The sequence below is a fragment of the Clarias gariepinus genome, chromosome 2, assembly GCF_024256425.1.
Source record: "Clarias gariepinus isolate MV-2021 ecotype Netherlands chromosome 2, CGAR_prim_01v2, whole genome shotgun sequence".
NCBI lineage: Eukaryota > Metazoa > Chordata > Actinopteri > Siluriformes > Clariidae > Clarias > Clarias gariepinus.
In genome coordinates, this window is record NC_071101.1 from 42689737 (window position 1) to 42716363 (window position 26627).

At 38.1% G+C, this 26627-nt stretch overlaps 1 protein-coding gene across 2 annotated transcripts; it reads right to left on the reverse strand.

The window, feature by feature from the left end:
• Positions 1-271: 271 nt before the first annotated feature.
• On the reverse strand, positions 272-26627 carry kcnk2b (potassium channel, subfamily K, member 2b). Of its 2 annotated transcripts, none has more exons than XM_053484038.1 (7): positions 26474-26627; positions 20369-20679; positions 14282-14399; positions 10443-10603; positions 6447-6633; positions 5845-5984; positions 272-1813 (listed from the first exon to the last, which is right to left on the reverse strand). In XM_053484038.1, coding segments are annotated over exons 1-7 (1251 nt in total). In that variant the 5' UTR covers positions 26475-26627; the 3' UTR covers positions 272-1480. The 2 variants fall into 2 exon arrangements, with proteins under 2 accessions (XP_053340013.1, XP_053340006.1); XM_053484031.1 differs by having other exon boundaries at positions 6411-6633.

Genomic DNA, 26627 nt, shown 5'->3' on the forward strand with positions numbered 1-26627 from the left:
GTCATAAAGTTATCCTTTTCTGTGTTTTATTTAGTCCATATTATAACTTTAACGCTATAGCTAATCTTTTGTCCACCCCTGATTTTTTGAAAGATCTCTCTCTCACTCTCCCTCTCCTTAAATTAGGTGATACTTTCTGACGATTTGCACTTCTTCATGTGATAATTAGCTGAGGAATTAACTCTGATCTTTTCTAATCTCTTTTCTGAACAACTAAAAGGTGTTAAGCAATAAGAATTAGCAAGAATAGCAAGCTAATAGCAAAAGCTAAGACCATGGATAAGAACTAATATATTGCTCTTATTATCACACACACGCACACACGCACGCACGCACGTGCACACATTCATGAACCATTATTTCATGACCGATTTCTAGGGCTTGTAATTCAATTTAAACGGATGGCACCTTTCACTGTAACCGTCATACCTCCTAAATTGTGTGTCTGCATCCTTTGAAATGTGCAAATGCATCACCGTGGTCATTTCATCACACGCTTTCGAGTGAATAAGATATGTGGCGTGGAATTGCGAAAGAACCAGAGTCTGCTGCTGGATTGCTCTAGAGTCATGTCTCCGATTTGCACTTGTAGCCTGTGTGAAGTGGGAAGTGTGTGCGAGTCAGACTACACACGGTCACCATGCTGTGGTAACCATGGTAATCTCCTTTTGTGTGTGTGTGTGTGTGTGTGTGTGTGTGTGTGTGTGTGTGCGTGCGTGTGTTTTTGGCCAAGAGGCTCGTGTCCGATTCCCAGATCACCGTAGCAACAACAGACCTCAGCGGCCGTCAGGTTACCTACCTGCTCAGATTTTTGGTTAACATCTAAGCAGATTCCAGAAATAGATTGACACATGCGTTTTTTTTTTTAAAGAGTTCTGGAGTCATTAAGGCACTGAAATGAATTGCACGGCTATAAAGACATGGACGTGGACATTCTTTGCTTCACAAAGGACCTGAAATGTCTAAAACAGCTTGCGGCACTAATTAACACAGCTTGGCCTTTGAGAACAATGGAGACACATTCAGATTCCAGAAGGTTTTTGTAGGAATAATAATAATAATAATAAAAAAAATTGTCTTTCTTTAAAGAGGAGCGAGTAGAAAAGTCACAGGTGGTTCATCGTTGATGATACAAAGTTGTGTAGTGAAGAACATCTTCACTGGTCGGAGGCTTGAGAGCTCATCGGCGAGCTTCTCAGAGAAAGGGGCGGAGTCAAGGGTACGTGTGCAGAAGGATAATCCTGTAAACTACCAGGCATTACTGTCTGCGTTAGCAAAACGTCAGCGGTGATGAAGATGTATCGATCAGGTAAGAGTGCAGAAGTTCTAGTCGTGTAATCCAGCACACGTGTTCGTGGTAAACAAAGCACCCTCATTTTCTCGCTCCTCTCTCGCAGTTCTCCCTCTCCCACTCTGTCATCTTCCTCGGTTCTGCTCTCAGAGTTCATTTCTCTGTCTCTCGTCCTCATTATCTTAGTTCTCATTTCAGGTGTTCTATTATGGCGACATCGCGGCGGTCGGCGTATTCCGGGCTCAGGCCGTTAAGGAAAAGGCTGCCGTTGCGTGCTAGTGCGAAGGATGGGTACGTCTCTCTGTCGTCTCCTAAGTTGACTGAGAGTGCCCGCTTGCCCGGCGTCATCTCCTGGCTGATTGGTGCGTTGTTGATCCCGAGCTCAGCTGACAGCTTGCGCTTGATGGATGCGGCGCGCTGGAACTTGTCGTAGATGTCGACACTGAGGCGGCGACGAGTCTCTTTGAATTCGGCGGAAACGTTGGCCGTCCATTCGGCAGCGTGCGCTCGAAACTCGCCCACCTGAGTGACAGACAGGAAAATGTTTCTTTATCTTGGAAAACATGATTGATATCTCATTACTTTGTGCTTATTTAAAGAAAAAAACTATTGATAGTTACAAATATTTATAGTTTAAAAAATGGGGAGGTTAGTCTCTAATAGCAGTTACTCTATCAGAACTAAAAAATTTATATGTATATACACAGGTATAAAAAGAATATAAAAAAAAATTCTCTGTATGTTATTCCATGAAACAACTAGAAGTATAGTAACATCTGAACATTAGCCTCATTCTAACCTCATTAGAATTTGAATTCAAAACTATATATAAGCAATATCACACTAAATGTTATGCTATTGTACTGAAAATCAGATATCACAGCCATGCTGATATTATGGCACAACAGCATGACCTAACATGTGATATTACTTTTTATACAACAGTTTAACAAACACAATTTTTAAAAGGCACAGATTATGATTGATTATGATTTGTTTATTTATTTAACCAGTTATTTTGGTCAACCAACACATATCCTTCCACAATTGGCAGAACTAATTAACCGCAACTACCGGAGCTGGTGACTGACAGGTATTTAATTAGTAGCTGTAGTGTATTAGTACAACTAGTACAATTAGTAGTTTATTTAACTGGGGTAAAAGTAGTTTTAAATTCTTACCAGTACTATATAGCCAGAGGTTAAGGAGAATATCAACTAACTTTCTGGATTCCCGGGTTGAATCCCAAATAGAGTAAAATGGAAAGCTGTTTCCCTATGTAGTGTGGACAATCCCTTTGCTCCATGCAACAAGTAGTGTCCTCGATCAGGAGGACTTAGATGGAGATTTGAGATTTAAACCTGTAGCTTGTGTTAGCTGTGAACAGACCAACTCGGATGTAGTCACTAAGGAGACAAAGTGTTGTTTAAGATGACATAATGTTTTTTTGCTAAAAGTGCTTCTGTCACTGGTTTTGGCAGGCAGCTGCTCTCCCTTCTTTCTAGCATTGCGGACTGCACCGACCTACTTTTACAAATGCTGGAGTTGACAGTGTAATTAATAATTGTTAGAACACCTATCTGAATGACAGATATATTTAAATGCCCCTGCCCTGTTATGCTCTATTATCAGCACTCATGGAACTTCCCTTGTGAAGTCAGATTAATCGGTTAGAAATAACTGTTATATAAGTCATATTATTATTATATCATTTCAACCCTTCTTGTAAACTATTTCACATTCAGTATCTAATCTGCATCATTATACTTTCACTGACTGATTAATATAAAAGTAGCCTGTCACCATCACATATCTGGTTGATTACTGAAAAATACAACAACAACAAAAAACGTCTCTTTAATATTTTTTTTCCCGTCTTTGATTCGGTTTCTAGGCATCAACCAGCTTAAAACTTGCGCACTCTCTTCTATCCACAGAGCCAAACCATGGGGAACAAAATAATGAGCAATTGGATAAATGCAAAAAGGAGATAACTGCGACGGCATTAAGCAGGCAATAAAATGATGAACCAATACTAATACTGGAGGGGGAGAGAAAGTGAGGTTAGAAACACCGACAGCAGCAACCCTTTTGAAGTGAACTGAACATGTGGGCGAGAGACTGCGGAATATAATCAGGTATAAAGAAAGTAAAAAGGAACTCTTAGGGGACGATAAAGAGAATACTTTAGGTGCTTTCTACACTAATGAAGTGGGATCCCTTTTTCTTTCTTTTTTTATTTTTCCTTCAGCCACAATGAATAGCGATAATGCGGAAGTGAAATAAGAACTTCTTATGCATGCCATGCATTTGCGTGTGTACTGTACTGTATGTGCGACAGGATTTAACACACATGTATGTCTGCATAAGTGTACACTACAGTATGTAGGAGAAGGATCTAGTTTCTCAACAGCTCGTGTAAATCTCTTTATCTTACCAGATATATAAAACAAATCATTTTAAGAACAGAAGGAAAAGGTGGTTGCTAGGAAACCTGGGACAGGTGTGATGGCAACTAGGGGTTACTCTGCTTTTTGAGCAGTTAACAGCTTAAATCTCAAATGATCCATCGGGATTGTCTGCCTTCTGTTGTTTTTTTTTTCTTTTCTTTCTTTTTTTTTTTTTTTACTTATATTACTCCATGCCTCATGAATCAGAATCATGTTTACACAATCATGTGTGCTTCCTTATGATATGGTATCGTAGCAACAACCAATTAAAAATGTAACTCCTAACAATGCACGACTCCTTGTCTGCTTTAGATATCAGAATCTCATACAGTATATCAGAAACTATATATTTTTTTCACTCATCATATCATATCCTGATATTCAGGTTCCTGATAACTAAATGGCTGCTTCAGTGGGGTCTAGATTTAAATACAGATCCCATATTATTACAAGAAACTGGAAGGATGTTTAAAAATTTGTGATATCGGTTTCCATTGGTTAATTTATTTTACCTAAATGCATCAGAACCCAGAAGTATTATGCATTTGGCACTGACTATTGCATGAGACTCCTTCGAACACATTTAATAAGATGACAAAAATGTATTGTGCAGTTTAGGCTTTTTAAACACACATTGTCTCTGAATCAATTAACTGATTCACACTGCCTGTGACTCATGAACTCAGTTTACACCGCCAGGACTCTCATATTCAATCCATATTGTCTGTGTTTGTTTAATCTCTTCTGCCCATGACTTATTTATTCCATTCTTCCTGTCCATGACTTATTTATTTGGTTCTTACTGCCTGTGGTTCGTTTATTAGATTCACACTGCCCATGACTCGCTTATAGAAATCAAACCGCTTTAAACACACTTATTCGAGTCACGTCACCTGCAACTCATTTATTTAATTCTCACTCTCATTGACTCATTTACTTGATTTATATGGTCTGTGATCCATTTATGCAACTCACACCAACCGTGACTCATTTATTCAGTTGACACTGACTAAGACTTATTTCTTCAAGTCACTCTTAATTATTCACTTTGCACTGCATGTGACTCCGCATGTGCGCAATTCGCAGCGCCTGCCACTGATTCAGTTCACACTGCATGTGACTCATTTATTTGATTCGCGAGGACGGTGAGACATTTATTCCCTTCACACAGCCTATAACCCGTTTACTCGAGCCAAACTGCCTGTAAGCCATTTACTTGATTCATACTGACCGTGGCTCATTTATTTGATTCACATTGACTGTGACTCATTTATTCAGACCACATTGCCTGTGATTCAATTATTCTTTTTTTATGCTGTTCCTGAATCATTTCGTTGAATCACACTACCTGTAACTCATACAGTCAATTCATAATGTTCACTTATGAATGTTCATTTATTCAGTTCACACTGTTAATGAATCATTATTAATTAATTTCACGCTGACTCCATTCTTTTGATTCACAAGGTCAGTAACTCATCTATTCGATTCAATTTAGTTTTAATTCAAATTTCCACCAGTGACAGAGTAGCTAACTGGGAAACTGAGAGGACTCCCAGTGCCTTACAGAGTTTCCAACTTAACAAATTTCAAGTATTAATATCATTTAGAGGTACGTTTTGCGCCATAGGCTGCTGGCAGGTGTTTTTCTGAGCTGCACACGCCGACAGGTATTGATCACACCCCTGCCTCAACATAGAGGAAAGAATGAGACAATGAGAGCATCCCGTTGAGATACCTAACTGGTCACATGGCAATTGTACAGGTTTACAGTTTGACCAGAGAGCCCTCTTAGCCTTTAATCAATATGGACAGCAGCAAAAGATAAAGGGGAGTGGAAAAAGCCAGATAAAAGAAGAGAAAGGCAGTAGAGATAAATGCAAGTAAGTGCACTATATTTGCACAGCAACAAGTCCAGATGGTAGCAGTGGCAGTCTGCTTCTACTTCTAATTTTACTGCATTTAACCATTAGGACATGACAAGCTGCATTCATTTTGGGCGATCTTTAAGAAAAAAATTGCAAATTTGTCATCGTGGACCTTCCAAGCGGGTGCATGGCCCAGTAGATGACATCCCTAGCTCACTCTGAACCTGAGCTTTACCTCTTCTTTCGTCTTCTTAGAAATGACCCGGAACCAGTCTCCAATCATGCTGAGCACTGCGGCGAAGTACGCCAGTCCCACCAGAATCCAAAACCATACCACAGGCTTGTAATAGTCCAGGTACTCCACCTCAGAGCCACCTGTACAGCGAGGAGATACAGAGACAAAGACAGAGACAGAGAGAGATGGACAGAGCAAACAGAATGTTTTTTTAATAGTGAAGCCTTTGCCTTCATCAATATTCCAATTTGGATTATGTCACTGAATTTACTGTAAATCAATATTGCAAGGGGTTGTGCACGGCTGTAGATCAATATGCCCGATGTTTACAGAAGCTTCTAAAAAAAATGCTGGAACTGGGAATGTGTGTAGACATTGAATTAAAAAAAAAACTTGAAATCTGCCTCTTATAGTCATTTCAATCCTTTAATGACCTGCAATATGCTATACAAATACACACTAAGCTCTCACGGTTCTGCATGTCCTCACTGGTTATTGGCTGTTTTTAGTTGGCTGCCGAATAAAAAAACTTTACACATAAAGAACTAGGATGTGTTGTAGCTTACCGTTGTTTTCTTGATGGTAACGGCGTTCACCCTCACCTGCAACAAAATCGCCAAAGCCGATGGTCGTCAGGGTTATGACGACGAAGTAAATGGCCTCTAGGGCACTCCAGCCTTCTATGTTCTTGAAGATGATGGCTGGCAGCGTGACGAAAAGGAGGCAGCCGAAAAGGATGAAGAGCACCGTGGAGATCACGCGGATCTTTGTCTGACTCACGTTCCACTTCTGTGGTAAGAGAGGAATGGATGGATGCATTGAGCAATAGGGAAATAGATAGGTGGGTTGTTTTAGGGTTTATAGGATGGGTAATAGATAGGTGGGTTGTTTTGGGGTTTATAGGATGGGTTATTGCACATGGGATGGATGGATGGATGGATGGATAGATGGATGGATGGATTAGGGGATGGATGGATAGATGAATCCATGGATGGATGGATGGCTTGTTTTATCATTTATATGCACAGTTGGCACACAAGAGTGTATAAGAGATGTTCATGTAGACGAATAAAGGGATGAATATATATATAAATGAGAAAATGGGTGGAGAGAAGTAGGTATGGTTTTGTATGGATGGATGGAAAAATGCACAAGTTGCATGGTTTTATGTTTATAGGAAGGATTCATAGGATGGATGGATGGATAGATAGATGGACGCTTTATATAGTTTTATGGTTTATTGTAAGGTTGGCATAAGGAAATGTTGGTTAGTTGGATGGATAAACAGATATGAATTTATTGATGGAAGCATGAATAAACAGTATACTGTATAATCATAAGGTACATAGGGAGTGTATAATGCGTATATGGAGGGATGGATGCAGGGATAGATGGATGGATAGTTTATATAATCAGATGATTTATAAAAAGTCACATTGGAATGTATAATGTTTATAAGGTATAACAGCGTTTATATGTGCAAAAAAGACATTTCTTGCAAAACCTATAAGTAAGTATTATTTGTGTTTGGTGAATACTTGTGACAAAACATTAATTGAACTGCACAACAAGAATCCTACCTAAGCAATAAAGCAATTAAGTCACTGATTTGAGATTGGATTGCAAAAAAAGAAATCTGTAATCTTAAAATGCATTTCAATCCCTTTATGCCTGGCTTTATGTTGTATTTAAATGTCCATTATGTTTAAAGACTAAATTCTCTCCAGTGCCAGGCATAGACAGGTGAGTTTGTTTTTTATTTTCTACACAAGGTTTTCCAGGCAACAGACAGAGCAGTTTAATTAAATTCACTTTATCTTATCTGTGGAGCCTGACTTGTTTTTCTAACAGGAAATAATACGGATGCTCACTAACCCTTATTTTTCAGTGGTGGCGCAAAGTGTAAGGAACAGTGTAAATGTATAATTATGGTTTATTATACTGGCTAGGTTTATATTCATATGGAATTTGTGTTAAGTGATACAAAAGAGGTACAAAAGAGGTTAGGGGAGGGCGGAGTGCTTTGATGTGGTTTGACACAAAGTGGAGGTACTCTTACCAAACTCATAGCCACTTATTCTCCAAAAACAAATCTTAAAGAGTTGTTTCTCTAGCAACAGCACGAGATTGTGGTTGATTAATAATTAAAGATTTGGAATTATCATACCGCATACTATGTTTTTTTTTTTTAAATCCATGTCAGTTTACTAATTAGGCATTATCACACGAGGGATAGTGGTGTACTGCAGGATACTGCGCTATTAGATGTGTTTTCTTGCTGAAAGTGCTTCTGTGACTGGTTTTGAACGTGATTTCCGGTAGGCAGTTGCTCTCTCTCCTCAGTGTGACGGTCGTACGGACCTACTTTCACCCATGCTGGTGACTGACAGTTAGTGTAATTAACAGTTATTAGAACACCTGGGACACGGAGTCATGTGTATACACTCTATATTTGAACATCTCTGTGGTGTTATCATCTATTATCACCACTCTTGGAAAGCCTGTCATGCAATCAGATTACTCGGTCGGAATTAACTGTTAAATAATGAGCCGCATATCATGTTGTTACTAGAGAAACAATAACGTGTTGGAAAAAGTGAACTGAGTTACAGTCAGTTATGCAGAGAAGAGGAAACTGACTCTACCGATTTCACACCGGTTTCAGGTAAAGTGAGAAATGTAAAATCTAAATAAAGGTAAGGATGGATAGATAGATACTGTATATGATATATTAATTATGGATGGACAGGATGGATGGTTTATATAGATGGGCGGGTTATAGGATGGGTGGCACATGGGAATGATTGAAGGCTGTATGGATGAATATTTAAAAGATTTTGTGGAGGGTGGGATCAATAGATAAGTCACTTTATGGATGGAGAGAGGAGAGATGGGGTGCATGAATAGTGTAAAGTTCATTGGGAGGTTTGACAGTGTACGATGGGGGTAAAATAGGCAAAAACGAGGGGATAGATGGATGGATGGATGGATGGATAAATGAATGGATAGATGAATAGATGGTAAATAGGAAGATTAATGGTTGAACGTACGTAAATGGATTGCTGGATAGATGGATGGATGCATTCCTGTTTCAAAAGATAGATGAAGTGTGGGATCAATGGATGGATAGACAGATGGATACAGAGTCAAAGGGGTGGGGGAGGTGGATGAATAATATATGGTTATGAGATTTAAATAAAAGTATGGCACAGTATAATGGGTGAATGAATGAATAAATGAATGAATGGATGCATGAATGGATGTATAATAGATAGATAATTCATATAATTATATGGTTAACAGGAAGGGTTGGCACATAATGTATAATTGATTGACATGAGAATATATATTATAGACGAAAGTAACTAGATGGATGGATAGGTCTTGGGTAAGTTTTTGCCCTCTGTGTTTTATACTATGCACAGGCATACAGTACTGCTAGTGTATATCACATACTGTACAGAATTGTTCATTTTTCTCAGATGTAATGATGTAAATAAAAACCCTACTGCATATATAAAGTTGTTAGGTATCACTGAGTATCACAATAACCCTAATCTGCTAGAACTCTTATGCAATGAAACTTATATCTGACCATTGGTGCTAAATACACAGACTACTTTCATCTGCCTTTTTTTTTATCAACTAGTGGATTTCTTATGTGCCTGTTAGACATTAATATTGCAGAGTGTTTTCTCCTTTACAAGAGCCCCAGGTAGTTTTATGTGTAGTTCTGAAACACGTCTAAGCTTGTTAAAGATTAAAAAAAAAAATCATATTCTAGGGGGTGAGTCAGAAAGTCCAAGGTCTAAATAATGCATATGGTAAGAACTTCAGCTTGGCTTTATCATCTTTTACTATCTATAAAAACTTTCAGACTTCTTCCATAAACGTTAAACATACTGCTCCTTACGAATATTTGGATTTTAGACATGTCTCCGCCGTCTGCACGGTGCACATTACACAGCCGTTACTGAAGAATTGATAACATAATTCAAATGAATGCTAAAAGAATATGTTTAATATTTTTTAACAAAAATATATAATAATATTGTTATATAATATCTGCCCTGATATCAGTTCAGGCAGAGCACATGTCGAGGCAGAAGTCTCAGATCAGGTCGTGCTGCACATAAGCAGAGCTGTGATAAAGTGAACACGGCGGTACTCGATGGTCCTGTGAGGACGTTCAGTGTGAGTACAGCATGAATTGTGTCTGAAAGTGAGAGCGTCTCTTAGGACAAATGAAGCAGCACCGCTGAAAAACAGCTGGCTCGACATTTCAGCCCCGGAGTAGTGTTGCCAAACATCAGAGAGAGAGAAAAGTTATTACACAGTCCATAAAACATCTTAAGAGGTGTGCTCTCTGTGTTTTTAAGGATTTTTTTTTTTAGACCCAAGTGTCTAACAAAAGAAAAAAATAAAATCATACCAACTCAAAACATGCATCGTATTACAGTATGCACCCAATGAGTTACATGTATTTATTGTTTTTACACGTTGTTCAAATTCTCCAATCTAGTCTTCTGGTTTTAAACAGCTGAACTAAGAATATGCCCTCTTGTATTTTCTTTCGCTTTTTTATATCGTTGACTCACCACAATCATCTTCTCCACTTTAGCGATGCCCTTTCCAAATATGGTCCCCAGCTGGTCGCCCACTCCCGCCAGCAGGAAGCCGAACAGAGGGATTCCCAGCAGCGCGTACACTATGCAGAATATCCTTCCTCCTTCTGTATGAGGGGAAATATTCCCGAATCCTGTAGGAAAAAGAGGATGCTGAAAAAGACTGCAAAAATGCAACCTGCAAAAGAACATGGCCTTTATACACCACCACATCAAATCTGAAACGAAACACTCAATATGTCAGCATAGTAAAAAACTTTCAGCTTGCATTTAATGTGTTTGACAAAAGTGTGGCATTCAGGAATTATAGCCATTTTCATAGACACTCAGACCCATTTTTAGGAGGCTCATAAATGAAGGAACAATCGTCAATACCGCTTTATCCAAAGTGGCTAGAGCCTATCCCAGGAGACTAAGTGCACATGGCAGGGTACACCCTGGAAAGGGTTAAAAATTGCAATCCATCACAGGGCACACACACATACAGTAAACAGACTCTCATGCTCCTACAGCATGGGGAGAAGATGCAAACCTCATTCACAAAGACCACAAGGTAGGATCGTACGCGGATCCAGGAGGATCACAGCGACAGCACTAAACGCTAAGCCACTGTGCCGCCATAAAGGAACAAACATAATTATGAACATTAGCATGTTCAGATGAGGAACCTTTGCAGGCACTGACTATCTGAAGTCTGGAACCTATGGACAAGACCAAATGCTGTTTCCTCCTTCAAGATGCTTTTCCAAGATTTCAGCTGATGCTTGTTTATGGCTCTTTCTGCCTTCATTCTTGTCTGAGAGCAGGTGACTGCTTTGGCAAGTGAAGAATAAGCCATTACTTTGGCTTTCACTGTATGTTTTTTGAGTCATTATCCATCTGCTTTTTGAAGTGGCATCATATCGGATTTGGTTGGGTCTAAGCAGTTGTTGAGCATTACCAGTGGCTTGCACCTTGTTGTGAAGCGTCTGTATCATAAAGTCGTCTCTATAGACTACACACTTTAACAATGACTTGCCGAGAGTGCTCTTGACTAGATGTTGTGAAAGAGTTCTTCACCATGGACAGATTTCTGCGGACATCCAGTTGAGTTCCATTGGCTGTTACTGAGCTTACCACTCAATTCCTGCTTTTTAGGAATGTTCCAAACTGTTGTATTAGTCTATCTCTTTAATATTTTTTTCCCAGTCTGTTGATGGTCTTCTTCAGTTGCATAGACACCTCTTTGGACCTCATGTTGAAAGTTCGAGTGAACAGCAACCAAATGGAAATGTAACACTCAAAGTCACCTCCAGGCCTTTTCTCTGCTTGTTAAGTCAAGAAGTAATGCTGAAATTAATCAAAGATTAATGTCAGCTATTTGTTTGATTATTTATGAGTCCTCAAAAAGTGGCTGTAATGCCACACTTTTGTCAAACACAAAACTTTTCACTTTCTGTTTCATTTCAAATTTAATGTGGTGGTGTACAGGGATCAAATGGAAAACTTTTTTTTTTGTTCCAAAATTTATTGACCTGGCTGAGATGCATTTTCATCACTGCTGCCAAACAAAGAAAGATCAACTCGGTCTGACGTCATCATAAGTGCCTACTTAGCACAAATCTGAATAGAAAAGCTGGAACTTTCCCTAAGCAAATATTGACATGTCTACTGAAATGAATTTTTAATATTCTCCAAACATTGACCCATTTTTGCGTCTACAGTGTATACATTTCACAGAGAGATAAAAGAACTTAATTGCAGCTTCTGATGTTTCGGTTCCTTCCTTTTTTCTGTTAATGCAATATAATGTTTCTGTTGATACGATTCTAAATGCCTGTCATTCAGGGAAAAAAAAAAAGAGACATGGATCTATATATTTAAAGATGATGAATGGCTGTAGATAAAGACAAAGCAATGCTAAGTGGGTGAGTAAAGTCTGATAAAGTCTAAAAAACAGAAGACATATGAGAAAATTTAAATAGATGACGGGGAAAAAATGATCAGCTAATGGAGCAGAAATGAAAGCCGGATCAAATAAAAAGTGAGATGGAGCGAGGAGTCGAAAGAAGTGCACGGGTGAGATGTCAGGAATAATAGCCTGGGAGAGACGAGGAAGGGCTTTTTCAGCTTGGAGAGCTGAGAATAGGCATTGAAGGGACGCTATTATAGAAGTCCATGTGATTCACTACCGCTCTAATAGAAGCCTGTTCTTTAGGAGTACACTTCCACTAAAGTCTCTCCCTGATCAGCGAATAGGGAAGATGAAGTGAGATAAAGCTTTACAAATATTCTGATGGAGTTTAAACTATCATGTGTGCATATATCATGTGCGTGTGTGTCTCATAAGATATAACCTCTATAATCTTGAGATCCATCAGATCTCACCATCTGTCTCACTCTGCTTAGTACCTTGGAGCAGATCTCCTTGACCTCAAGATGCCTTGCTTGCAATTAACGTTTCCCTTTCACCCTCGCCTGCACCAATCAGCACACCCTCAACTCACAACTCACTTCTCCACCACTTAACTCGAGCACACACTTCTCGTCTGTGTACCAATCGGGTGAATGCAATTACCACGTCTTTCTCTCCAAGATCCATCTGAAGCAGAAATAAGACGAAGTCTCACGTCTGAATAAACCCAGTATGTACGCACCACTCATCGTCTCAATGAACAACACAAAAGAGAGAATTTTGGAGGAATAAAAAAAAAAAAAACAATCTCAGTGCAGCTGTTTTTGGCATATGCATATATTTCTCATGCTCTCTGACCCACTCAGACAGAATCCATCCGTCTTGTGTTTGGAGCCGTCTCACTGTTGGTGCACTGCTCGACAGGACTATCAGGGGATTATTTAACTGTTATTAAACAAATGGATGCTTTCTGGTTTCTGTTTTTCTGTCATTATCATTCAGACTCTGATAATGTATCCGATAAAAGCAACTCAGTCAGCTGCAAATGTAGCATGCTCCAAAAACACACTTTTAATAATTAAAGGTTGCTGTTTAATTCACAATGAAACCATCTTGCCAAGTGCTGTGTCTGGTTCTGTACTGTCTGACTTTCTGTACTTAAATATTCCGCCTTCTAATTTCTGTCATTGTTGGGTAAAGAGTTTGGAGAAATAGTTAAAAAGTTAACTAGAAAAGTTACTAGAAATAATCGGATCAGCTTTAATGTAATCAGTGATATTATTATTATTTCAGGTTGAAGCCCACGTACGCCTGCCTGACTTTCTGTTCAGCAGAACTCTCTGTCTAACTTATTAATACAAAGAAATCACATTCTGTAAGGGTGAGTATCGTATGCCTTGTATACGCCAAGTTGTATTCTTTTGTTGCCAGCCAAATACATACAGTACCTACATGGCACATACCTGTTCATACCATCACTTTTACACAACATTCGGGTATGATGTGATGCTGTGACAAAATTGACTGGACAGACATACAGACAAACAGACAGACGGATCCAATGTACTGGAATGTAAAGATATAATTGAAAAAGTTCTGACCAATGTACACACAAAACATTTATTTGATTTATATAGATTAATTGTGTACAGGAATCCAATCTCTTCCCTCAGATTCACCAGTTTGCTGCCAGACCAGGTTTTATACTGAGTGATGCAGAAGTTCCTTAGAATGGATGTGCCTGGGTTCATTTTCACTTCCCACTCCCACTGTAATTAACACTTCTCTCAATTAATACATAAATATAATATAAATTCTATAAACTTACTGATGCAACATCTACTGCATCGTATCCTTAGTAGCTGAATGTGTTACAGGCTTGTCTGGCAGTGATTGTGTGTACGTGTGTGCGAATCACCTATAGTAGTGATAACAGTCCCGGCAAAGAAAAAGGAGCTGCTCAGGTCCCATAAACTTGTCACGTTCGACGAGTTTCCAGAAGGGTTCACACCGGCGCGGATGGCTGACATCACTTGCTGCAATCGGAAAACAGGAGAACATACTGTACATTATTGGAGTGATCTGTAGAATAACTAAAAACGTCATCAAAAGAAGAGCTATAATGCCAAATCCACTTTTTAGTCATGTTTAGACGTTAAGATTTGTGTGTGTACAAACAAGAAACGTGTTGTTTGCATAGATTAGATTTTCCTCCTGATGTGACCTCATATAATAAGACCGCCTTCCCAGCTCTGTTGTTCCTTGGGGTGTGGCTTAGCTGTAGCTCATTTACATATTCAATGACCTCGCAAATTTGGAAACGGAGTGAAATGAAGGGAGTGAGAGATATAAAATAAGGCATAATATAAGGGGTTTTTCAGCTGGAGCATTAACATACACACACATTTCCGGGAAGCTCTGGGTTAACTTGTGAAAGAAATAGAACAATATGGGACCTTCGATGGTTTACTATTCTTCAGTGTGGGTCAATCTGGCCACTGTCGAGCATAATTTATCTGTTCCAATGGTTGCAAATCTTTTCGGATTATCCTTTAATATGTAAACTTGACAACAAGTTGGAGCTCGAGGAACATGGAAGACCAATCAGAGCCAAGCTAAACCTGTATGTTCACTTCCTGCCAGTTTCTGATACTACCTTGAACCTTAAGGATCAACTTCAACAGCCATTTTCTTCCTGCTTGCTCAGCCTGACAGCTTACCTACAACATACATTTAACTGAGGTTTATGCTGTCATGGTAGCACATTATCAGAAAATTACACCCAGCGACCATTAAATTACACACCCACACCGCCAGCAGAGCACATACACACATCATATGCTGTTTCATAGCTGCAATGGAAGACTAAACAGACTCCAACCTGCTTCATTTTCTTATAACAGCTGTTCATTCATAACTCATAAGTGTATTTGTGTTGTGTTGTGCATTTACATCTTTTGCTTTATTATATATATGACACCAGGGTGATATATAAGACTCTCTCCATCTTTCTTGTACTTTCTCGCTCTCGCTATTTCAGGATCATTTCCTCAGAGTGCAGATGTTATGTACAGACATTTAATTAAGTAACCACACTGCTTTATGAGACACTTTACGAGAATGGTTTGTTCTCTCATCATGTCTTATTAGTGTACACGGTGAGGACTTTTACTACATTTAATGCACGGGTGAAACAATGCAATAAAATATATTACATAATTACCTTTACCATAATGTAATGGGCAAAGGGACACAATCGTTTTCTCCACCAAGCCCGGTATTTCCTCATTTCAAAATAATGTTATGAAAATATCACACTGTTACTTTGTGTGGCTAATTTTTTGCTTTAAGATTGTTGTCATGGTAACAATACAGATTTTCTGAGTGATTTTCACACACCTACCAGCCAATTAAAAAATACTTTACAGGAAATTTCCCTGGTCACTGTTTAATATAAAAGATTCAATTAATCTTTCAGCCATTTGTATTCATTCATTTAGAGTATTCGATTGATTGATTGATTGATCGATCGAGCTCAACAGGATTAAAATCCAATTTAAGAAGTTTGCGAAATCTTCCTAACTCACACATGCAGTTAGATTAATTTTAGTCTTAATGTTCACATAATGTTTTATCACTTCTGCTTAAAAAAATAAACCGTTAACATGAATACACTCAAAAGCATAGTTAAAGCCAGTCCATGCTATGTTATCAACTCTTTCAGAATTCTAAATAAGACTAAAAGAGATGGAAAGAAAGGTGAGAAATAGCAATAGAGAGAGAGAGAGAGTGAGAGAGAGCAGTGTTGATTTTCTCTGCATGACTACTTTCATCTTTTACTGACACAACATCCGCATTTCAAAGTATGCACCCTTAATTTTTCATCAGGATGCCGCATCCACATTTTCTCTATTCTCTCTTTCATTCTCAATTTCACTTTGCTTCCAGAGATCTTTGCAATAATGAAAAATATATGAGCGTTGACCAAGAACAGGTTCGAAAGTTTGGAAATAATGAACAAAAGAAAAATGGAAACTGAAATGGAAAGCTTTTTGCTAGGATGATATATGATCTACTTGTATTGCAAAATAGTTTTGCTGTATAATCTCACTACTTCTATTTGGTTTCAACTTTATCAGATGCTTTTGGTAGCCATCACTAAGCTTCTGGGAGAATCCTAGTTGCATATTAGACCACCCTTTTCTAAGAAATTTATGATTTCCTGGCACATATTTGACTTTTATAAAGAGTCTGAAATGTTCAAGAGTTAAGGCTCCAAACACTTAAAAGAAGCCTACTTTACCTCTTCCAAAACCAGCTTCATGTATCTTGGAAATAACTGTTTTTTCCCAAGCAATACATTCTGCAAAGTTTCAATGATCTAGCTGATGATGTGAGGATCTTCTGGGGCTTTCTTCCTTATTGATTATTCCATCCACTTTGTGCAAATCACTAGTTCCACTGTCAGCCCTGAAGCTTGATGCTACCACCACCGTGCTTAACAGTTGGTACAGTGTTCTTGGGGTTAAATACCTCACCTTTACTCCTCCATACACCTTTTTCCTTAGAGGCAAGTCTAGTGTATGTTGGGGCTTTTGGCAGAGAAAACTGCAGCGGGCCTCTTAAAACAGCATTCATCACCATAATCTTATAAATAATAACAATGTCTGTCCGCCCTCAGCTCTTCCCTGTTGATACGCAACAGCTCTGCATTTCTTAATTGATGCTCAAGCTGAAATAACCCTTTTATAATGCATATTTTATCTCAAACTAGCATTTTAATCCTTTTCCAAATGTGCAAGGTCAGTGTCTATGTAAATGACCTACTGCTAAGCAATGCTTCAGAGAACAACAAGTCTGGGAAGGGGGTCTTCTTACTGTATATGAGATCACATCCGGAGAAAAATCTATGCAAACAACATGTTTTTGTACGTACACCCACATGGGAGATCCATCTGGAAGTCTAAACATGACTTAAAAGTGAATTTGGCATAATTAGTCTTATTTTGATGATGTTTGTAGAATATCAATATACACTGTAAAAGCAACATGATGCTAACATAAGTGTTTTTAAATGATTTGTTTTACATCAGAATCTCATTCTACTTGAAGGTTAGTGTACTATTTTAGCTATGAATTAATCAATTTGTTTGATTTGATTCTGATTCTAATTATTTCTTTCATTTGTTTCAAAACAAAATATGTAACGTTCAGTGAGATATGATGCTAATCTCTGCCAAATATTTTAAAAAATTGCATTCTGATTCTCACTGTCTTTCTTTTACTATCCCCAAGGCTATGCACTTAATTAGCCAAGCTGAAGAGAATGAAGATTAGTAAATGCTCTCTCTCTCTCTCTCAGCAATGGAGGAAGGTGACTGTTCCAATGCTGCAGGGCTTGCGCTTCCTCCACCATTCCTGCTATAGTTAATTACTCCCACTGAGCAAAAACAGCATAGCCATTTGTCTTAAAAAGGAGCAGTACCACGGGAAAGATGACATACTCATAGGCACGACTCCCATAGGATTTCAAGACCATATGTCACTTTTTTTATAAAAGTGCTGTATAAGTAAAGTGTGGATTCAGTGATATTATTTGGAAATATTTTCCTAGACAGATGGATGAAGGAAAAAAAACTGTTTTAAACGTGTTTTAGTAGCACTTTACTCATATTGTATGTACAGTACATTTGTGCCAACAGTTTATACAGTATGTGAGTATTGGATTTAAGGTAATTAATAAATCATCAGAGGGTTCATGATGATCCTTTACTAAAGCACGGCCGCAACTGGAACTGAATCTGTACGCGAGGGAGTCGAATACTGCTGCAGTAAAAAAAAAAATTAAAGAATAATGGCCTGACTGGGCCGGCTGAAAGGAGGTCTGCAGTGATTTTCTTCAAAATCTACAAAATAAATAACTAAATAAACCCTTTACACCATAGTAAGCAGGAAACCTTTTAAAATCTCGAGATAGATTTGGAGAAGAACCATTCGTTTGACCTGAAAACAGGAATCCAAGGCTGCATTGGTCACTGAAATCAAAATGTTGAAGATGTTAAAGAGAAAAAAGGCCAGGTCAGTTTCAAATAAGCAGTTTTGGTGATCCTGTGACATTGCTGGATGTTATAAATGAACAGGGACTTCTAGTAAAGTGGAGCATGAGTGTAGATCTTAATCAGAGCCTGGTCAGCTAGAGTGTGTAAATAACAGAACCATTAAATGAAAAGTTAACCTTTTCTGTACATGCGCCTGTTGTTTTACTCCAAAAATACATTGTTGAAATGGTCAACAATGGTATTTCTAGAACAGTCTGTGGTCGTGAGTGCTAAGCAGACTTCGGAGCATAAAACTGATATAATGTTAATTATATCGCTAACTTATCATAAGGGAATTTTAGCTGTAATACATCCTGATTCATGTATTCATACGCCTGAGATTAGGTTATATTCCTCCTTCGAAGAAAATCCAGAGTAAGCTCAGTCTAAACTTTATCCTTAATTCAAAAAGATTAGCCTTTTCTGACACCTGTCTATTCACCAGCACATCCGAATCTGCAGCCTCACTGGATCCTGCACGACGCTAAAAAGTTAAATGAGGTGATCCTGGCGTGTAACCTATCGACTGTGTTGTAGAGGAACAGAGTATGACAGTCGGTGAAGTGAGTCACTGCTCACTGTTGTCCCCTGCTAACCATGCCCTTTTAGTTCCCTTTTGTGTCACAGTGTGGTGCTGAAAAGCTTGGCTCGGGAGGAAGTCAAAATAAAGCATTCAGAGGATGAGGGATTTGCTGCTTACTCTTTTCATGTTTGTCTCATTTCAATGCTCAATGAGGTATTCATTAATGGTTTTGTGTGGTTCTTTTCTTACCCAAAACATCTTGGAAATTGATTTGGTAAAAGCTTATAGAAAACTCTGGCAGCTGCAAGCATGGTATTTCTTGCACAATCAGACAGCTTTGAGGCACCAAGGTTAAATCATAGGAGAGGTCATTTTGGACACTTGTGACCTAAGAGTGAGAGGGAGAATGCTCTAGGGAGTAAAGGAGACACAAGGAGTCGATAATGGCCTCTGACAGAGCTTAAGGCGATGGTCAAAAACTCATCTCTATTTATAAATGGACTGGTAGCCCATGATAGATAAAGGCTTGGGTTTTGCACTCTTGTGGATAGAGAAAGATAAACAGAGAAAAAGAAATAGGAAGAAAGTAAAGTGGATAAGTTGTTGGCTTGGTGATGGCTGATGAACATGGTGGAGACTGGACTATTTTTGGAGCACTTGGGGTGAAACTACAAAAAAACTTGTGTTGGAAACCATCAATCATACACACAATATGTTAACAAAACTAATTTACAATAAAAAAAATCCAAAGTTAACCAGAAACCAAACAATCAAAGAAAATCCAAAGAATAGTCTAAAGTAGGCATGAGTCAGGAAAACAGAGGCACACCCAGGAAAATGAAATGTGATCAAAAAAAGAGGAGGACAAGACAGTGTGTCCATGTTCCAGACAACACTATATTTTAACTGGAGCCACTTTGGTATTGAAACATTTTAATCCTAATATTAATATAAGAGACAGATAGTCTTGTTCATATAATCATGCAACTGAAGGAAGAAGCCAATGTAAGAAGTCACGCAGGAACAGACATAAATCCAATCAACCTAGCTGTAGAATTTTAATTGGAATTCACTTCTCACTATTGAAACTTCAATATCATGCCTGAAATACAGAGCAAGTGCCAAAGCGAGCATGTCTGGTGGCTGTCCGTGGTGCTGAATTCAATCTTAGGGTTTGAACACTTTTGCTTCCTTCAGCACTTTCACTCTATTCTTCAGTTTATGAGGTAGAAATATAAACCAGCATGAGTACACCACAGAAAGGCGACATATCTGTGTTTTTGAGAGAAAAAGCGAGAGAGAGAGAGAGTATGAAATTGTGAATGTTTCATTCCCTGTCATTGTGAGAAATACAGTATGTAAGCGCGTGAGTTTCTTGCCTCACCTTCACTAACTCCTCCAGCTCGGTAGAGTTGACGCAAGGGTGATCAATGAGAAACTGAAGCTTCTGACTGAGGATGGCGAGTTTCTGCGAGTTCTCGTATGGTTGCTCCAGGGCCTTGAACACCGTGGCTCCCATGATAAGGTAGAGGACGACCAACAGGAAGACGGTGAGCACGGTTTTCCAGCGCATGACGCTGACGCGTGGCTCAAAGTCATCCTGAGAATTCAACACCACTGGCTTGGCGGAAAAAGACAGGCGGGGCTTGGAGTTGTGAGCAGCAGCTTTGGGGTCCAGAAGATCAGGAGCAGCCACTGAGTTGAAAAGAAAGCGATAAACAAAGTGATAAATCAATAAGATAAATTTTCAGTAACGGCTTACTCAATGCTGTGATTGTTAGTGTTCACGTCAATGTAAACTAATGACTAAAGCAAAGGAAGGTACATGCTGTACAGGAAATGTGTTAGTAAATTATTAATTAATGAGATTTTATAGTTGTTTTAAATGTTGCACAAATTAGGTGAAACAGGTTGTGTGTGGTTTATGGTTTATTGCACTGTTCTAAGAAAGAACCTGCTCAGTCAATTTGACATTTTACAGCACAGATTAGGTCATTTAGGTCAACGTGAGCCCTACAGAGACTTTCTGAGCTGAGGTGCTATTAAATGAAGTAGAACGTTCAACTCTGCATTGCTGTGATCCTCTGAGATTGTGCCAGGAGTATTTCAGAACAGACTTTTACATGGACAATAGGATGTTTAAAAATCAGAGGCTGGCAAGGTAATATATAATTATTATAATGTAATTACTTTTATACCGCAGTTTTTTATAGTGCAGAAAAAAGGGCTCTGTGGCTTGTGTGTAAATCAATAACCCGAGTCATTAATTTTTTATTTTTTGTAAATGTTACTTGGAGGGGAAAAAAACAGTCTGATAATCTTGTCATTAATCATTGTTCCATTTTTGCTTTAGATGCTGTAGTAGATGTGTCCTTGACTGACCAAACTTCTGCTCAAATTCCATGTTTTCTCAACACATTTGCTCATTAAATAACTTTAAATATTTATTTTGCACAAATCTATACCATGAATAATGCCAATATTTATACTTTATATTCATGATGCTACATAATAAAAGTGGATATTTGTGTGCATCGTTTTGCTTACAAACAGATAAAATGAAATAATCTGGACTTATTTCACAAATAATGATGTCAAATTAAGCAAAACAGACTACAATACAAATAACCTGACAAAAGCATTTTAAACTTACAACATGGCACAAGGACTAGGCATGAACAAAAGTGCAAAAAATACTCTTACCCAGTATGTTGTTTTTAAAAAGGACTTTACCTACAGTAGAAATGTACAGTGATGCTTTCTTGATGCATGGTTACTGATGTAGCTAGCTACTGGAATTCAAATTTAATGTAAAATTAGCATCCCTAATTAAATAATACTTTGGGAATAATGCTAATAATGGACTATGGATCTAAAAAGGGCAGTGAAATTGTACTAAAATAAATGTATGATTCATGTGTTAAAATCTTCCTCAATTAAACTTGGAATGTTGGAAGCAAAAAATTACTTAGGTCAAAGACAAAAAAAAGGAAACTTTGCTGTTTTGCAAACTAAATTGAAATTAGAAACAACAAAAAAATCTAATTAGCTAAACTAGCTAGATAATGCAATAAACCAAATTATAAGCCTTTACTACCCAGCTCATTTAATTAAGGAGCTACTTAAACAATTGTAATTGTAGAAGTAATTTTGTTAGATAAATTACAAACTTAGATAATTTACTAAACTTACATTAAACCTAACATACTTTTGAGCATATATCTACTAATAAATTTAAAAAGCATTAAAATTTATTCTTACATTAAAAAATGTGCAGGTTTATTGGCATATTTTGCCAGTTTCTAGACATTAAAAGGACAGGCAGAAACATGAAATACGACCACTGGGCTTTACAGTTTATCGAAGGAAGGATGTCCAAGCAACAACAACCCCATTCTATTCATTTAACAAATGAGCTTCGTGACCTTGACTTGCTATGAAAGCTAGGTTCACCCTGGCAAAGAGTGCAAGAGGAAAAACAAATGCTGGGTAAGCAAAGAGGCGTACAGACCAGGCTGAAAGCTAACCCATTCAAACCAGCTATCCCATCAATCTTACTGGCAAATGTTCACTCCCAGGACAATAAAATTGACCAGATCAGACCACAGAGATGTGAAGAGTGAGACATAAACAACAACAACAACAACAACCCAGATATGGCCATTTAGCTAACAAGGGTAACTGATATTTATGTGAGACATTTTGTATGTTTATCAATGCAGAATGTCATGCAAACACCAAAATTACCAATAAAATCCCTAATCTTCTTTGAAGAATGGTGAAATACATGCCTGTTGAATGTAGAATGTAAACATTCATTATTATTATTGTGATAATAGTAGTATCCTTAATAATATGAAGGCACTTTATCAACCATGAGCAAACTGTGAGCTCTTTACTCTGCGGGATTTTATTTAATCTTTGCCAGTGACTTTAATCAATCAATCATAAAAACTTGACCAACATGGTGGGTTGTCATTGTCTACAACAATAAAATCTACTCCTTGTCCGAATCTAGAACTCTCTGGCCACAACACGGTAATGCTATCTCCATCATACAAACCATTATAGAAACCACTGAGGGCAAATCCTAAAAGAAAACAGATTACAGAAGAGTGTGGGCAGCGAGAGCTGTGGAAGATCTACAGGACTGCTTAAAGTGCACACTGGGCCATCTTTAGGGAGGTGGTGACCAATGGCTTGCATAACACACTCTGATTGAGTACACTGTCTTACTCTAAATGCAGTGAGGATGTTACAGTCATGTAACATGACTTTATGTTATCTTTTTGTCTTTTTAGTTTAGTTCTTAGCTAGTTTTTTTTTTTTTTTTACTTTATGGTGTTCATTTGTTTTCTTAGCCAGTTAGCCAATTAGGTGTCTTAGCTAGTTTTGTTAATGTATGATGTTCAATTATGTTGAATGTAGTACCTTGTTTCTGGACCATGTTGAAATGACAATAAAAGCCCACTTGACTTGAAGGGACTCATGAAATCACCACATGTGCCATCAACAAGCCATAAATCCACAAACTGTTAAGAACCGAAGATGCTGCTTTCAGAAGATGACACGATGATTTGAGAAGTAAGTAACAACCTCCCATCAAGCTGGAGGACACCTGTTCAAGACCTGTTTATGGTGCACGTGGAAAGGTATCCAGACCAGCACTGAAAAAACAGTATCCCATGATACCAATGACACTCTGCCATTCACTCTCAAATCCTTTTATGGCAGGTTAGGGGCCGACAAGACCAATCTAGAAAAGCCCTCCCCTCCTTCTCCCCCACTAGAAGACAAGATGCTCTCTGTCCCCTGCCAGTGTAAGACAGAGAGACACTCCTTAGGGGTGAGTTTGCACAGATTCAGCTGGCTCATTTCCTAATGGACATTTCCAACACCTTCCTGATCCAAGCTGTTGTCCCACAGTGTTTCAAGGCCACCACCGTTTATCCGAGTGCTGAAGAAGGCTGCAGTGTCAGAGCTCATCAACTACCACCCAGTAGCCCTCACACCAATCATTGTCAAGTGCTTTGAGCAGCTGTTCCTGAACCAAATGAAAAATAAACATTTTACTCCCCCACTCTCAGGCACACCCAAAAAGACAGATTTGCAGATGATGCAATCTTGCGTGCACTCCACCTGGCTCTGACCCACATGGATCAACATGACATGAACATGAAAATGTTCTGCATTGATATTAGTTTGGAGTTAAACACTATCATCAGTCAGCAAATAAATGGAAACTTTGGCCAGATGGGGCCCCAACACTTTCATCTATAACTGGTCTCTGGACTAAAGACCCCGAGAAACCCCAAACAGTATAAATTGGAAGAAGCAGCTCCAACACTATGCTCAGCACTGGCGCCCCACAGGGGTGTATGCTGAATCTGCTTCTATTTATGCTGCTTACAAAGATGTGCACTTCCAGCTGCAGTATGAACCACATCATCAAGCTTGCCAGCGACACCAAAGTAGTGTGGCTCATTAACAACAACGATCACATAGAGAATACAGAGTGGACACAATAGACGGGTGCATGGACAACAATTTTTATTTTTATTTTTGGATGTCAAAACACACATATATGGGGGTTGATTGATACTGGGGTTGATACTAACAGTTTGTACAGTTCCATCCTGAACTTTACATTTTCTGCCAATTTACACAGATCCACACTGTTTACATACTGTTAGGTCTCCCCAATGTGTTTGTGCGTGTCTGATTTCTGAATGTGCTTATAATCGCACATCATATGGTCCAAGGACAATGTTATTTCACCCGACCCTCTGTGTACCACACTGTATATGGCTGAGATGACAAACAAGGTCTACTTGACTTGAATTGTAATGTCACAATTTTTAACACTTGTAAATGGTGTTTGTGATTTAACTTGAAGAATTGCATTTCAATCATTTATATCATTAAAAAGCAGTACTATAATAACAAAGTACTTAATCCCATAGTTTATATATTTTTTTTACCATTTCTTTATTGCACCAAAGACTTCAAGCACACTTTATTGATGAGACTCTTAGCCGTAAAACATTTGAATGGTGCAAATAGTTTAAAGTGGGCCGTATGTCTGTGAATCACGATCACGGCTGAGGTGACTCGGAGCGCACTGCATTCCTATAAACATTCAGTGAGTGGAACGCCTGAACCATGAAAATTGACAAATAACTTGTCACCTTGCAGAAGAGACGCATCTGTCTGTGGGAACTGTACACACAATCATTCAACACCACTTTCTTATTACAGGAACTCGGCTGGGAGTTACTTCCACATCTCCCCGAACAGCTCTGACCTTGATCCAAGCCATTTTCACATGTTTGGGACATTAAAGGATTTCCTGGGAGGCCAGTGTTTCAGATGTGAAGCACGCAGTCTGATCATGGCTTAATGCTGAAAAAGCTTTCTACCTTGATGAAACACTGGGATAAGTGCATTAGTGTAGCAGGATGCTATATAAAGAAATAAAAGTAGCTTTTACTTTCATTACTGTGTTCTGTCACTCTGCACATCAAAAGTCCCGGTTTGACTTGAACACCCCTTGTTAAATTTATAAAATAAATGTGCCTTTATAAGGTTGCCGAAAAATATACTCTGACTCACACTGAATACATCAGTCTTTAAAAATTGTTTAATATGCAGCATGTAGGAACTACATTATCACATTTTGAAGATTGTGTCCATTTGCAGTGCATGGAGAAGCCAGTATTCAGAATTCAGTGAGAATTCACTGCTGGAGAGCATTGCTATTTTGTAATTCTAATGTGCAAATCCCATGATGCACTGTTTACAGGACTCAACAGGGGTCCTTGTTTATTGCTAAACTCGTGTAAACTCTTCATTTAATGTGACTCCCAGGACTCCTTATGATTAAACAATTTAATAAATGATGCATTCCTCTTATGGACACCATTTTTAAACCTCACACAGAATGAAAAGCCCTAATCTGGAATCATGATCTGAATCATGTAATCATTAATTCCCATACAGTCTATAGTTTGACTCCTCTGTGTTAAAAAAAAGGCTTGCTTTTGACTTTTAGATGGAACTTATTAGTGCATTAGTGTCAAAGGAAAAATGGCTGACTATAGTGACACAAAGTGAAACATTATTTAATGGGGAACAATTTATTCATTATTAAATTATTTAATAGTGATTTTAAAACATAATAATAATAATAATAATAATAATAATAATAATAAATAATAATTAAAATTTTCATTAATAAATTATGTTTCCCTTTATGTCAATATAAAATAATTTTATAATAGTTTTATAGTTTGCTATTAATCAATGAATAATGTAATTATTATTTATTAATTTAATAGTGATACGAAGTAAACCATTATTTTATAGTGAAAGAAAATATATTTAAAATCTATACATATGTGCACTTTAGTTATAATGCACTTTAGTTATATAATGCATTCACTATAATAATAATAATAATAATAATAAAGAAACACCACTAGCTACTTACTTCTTTATTGCCCAATCCGAGATGCTTTTGCTCTCCTTCATCGGCAGACTGTCCGGTGTGATGGTTGCGACGCTGACCGGATCACTTCTTCTGCCTTCGCCGTTAATATTTCCGTTAAGCTCGCGGCTGGAGCGCGCGCCGTCTTCTGAATGCC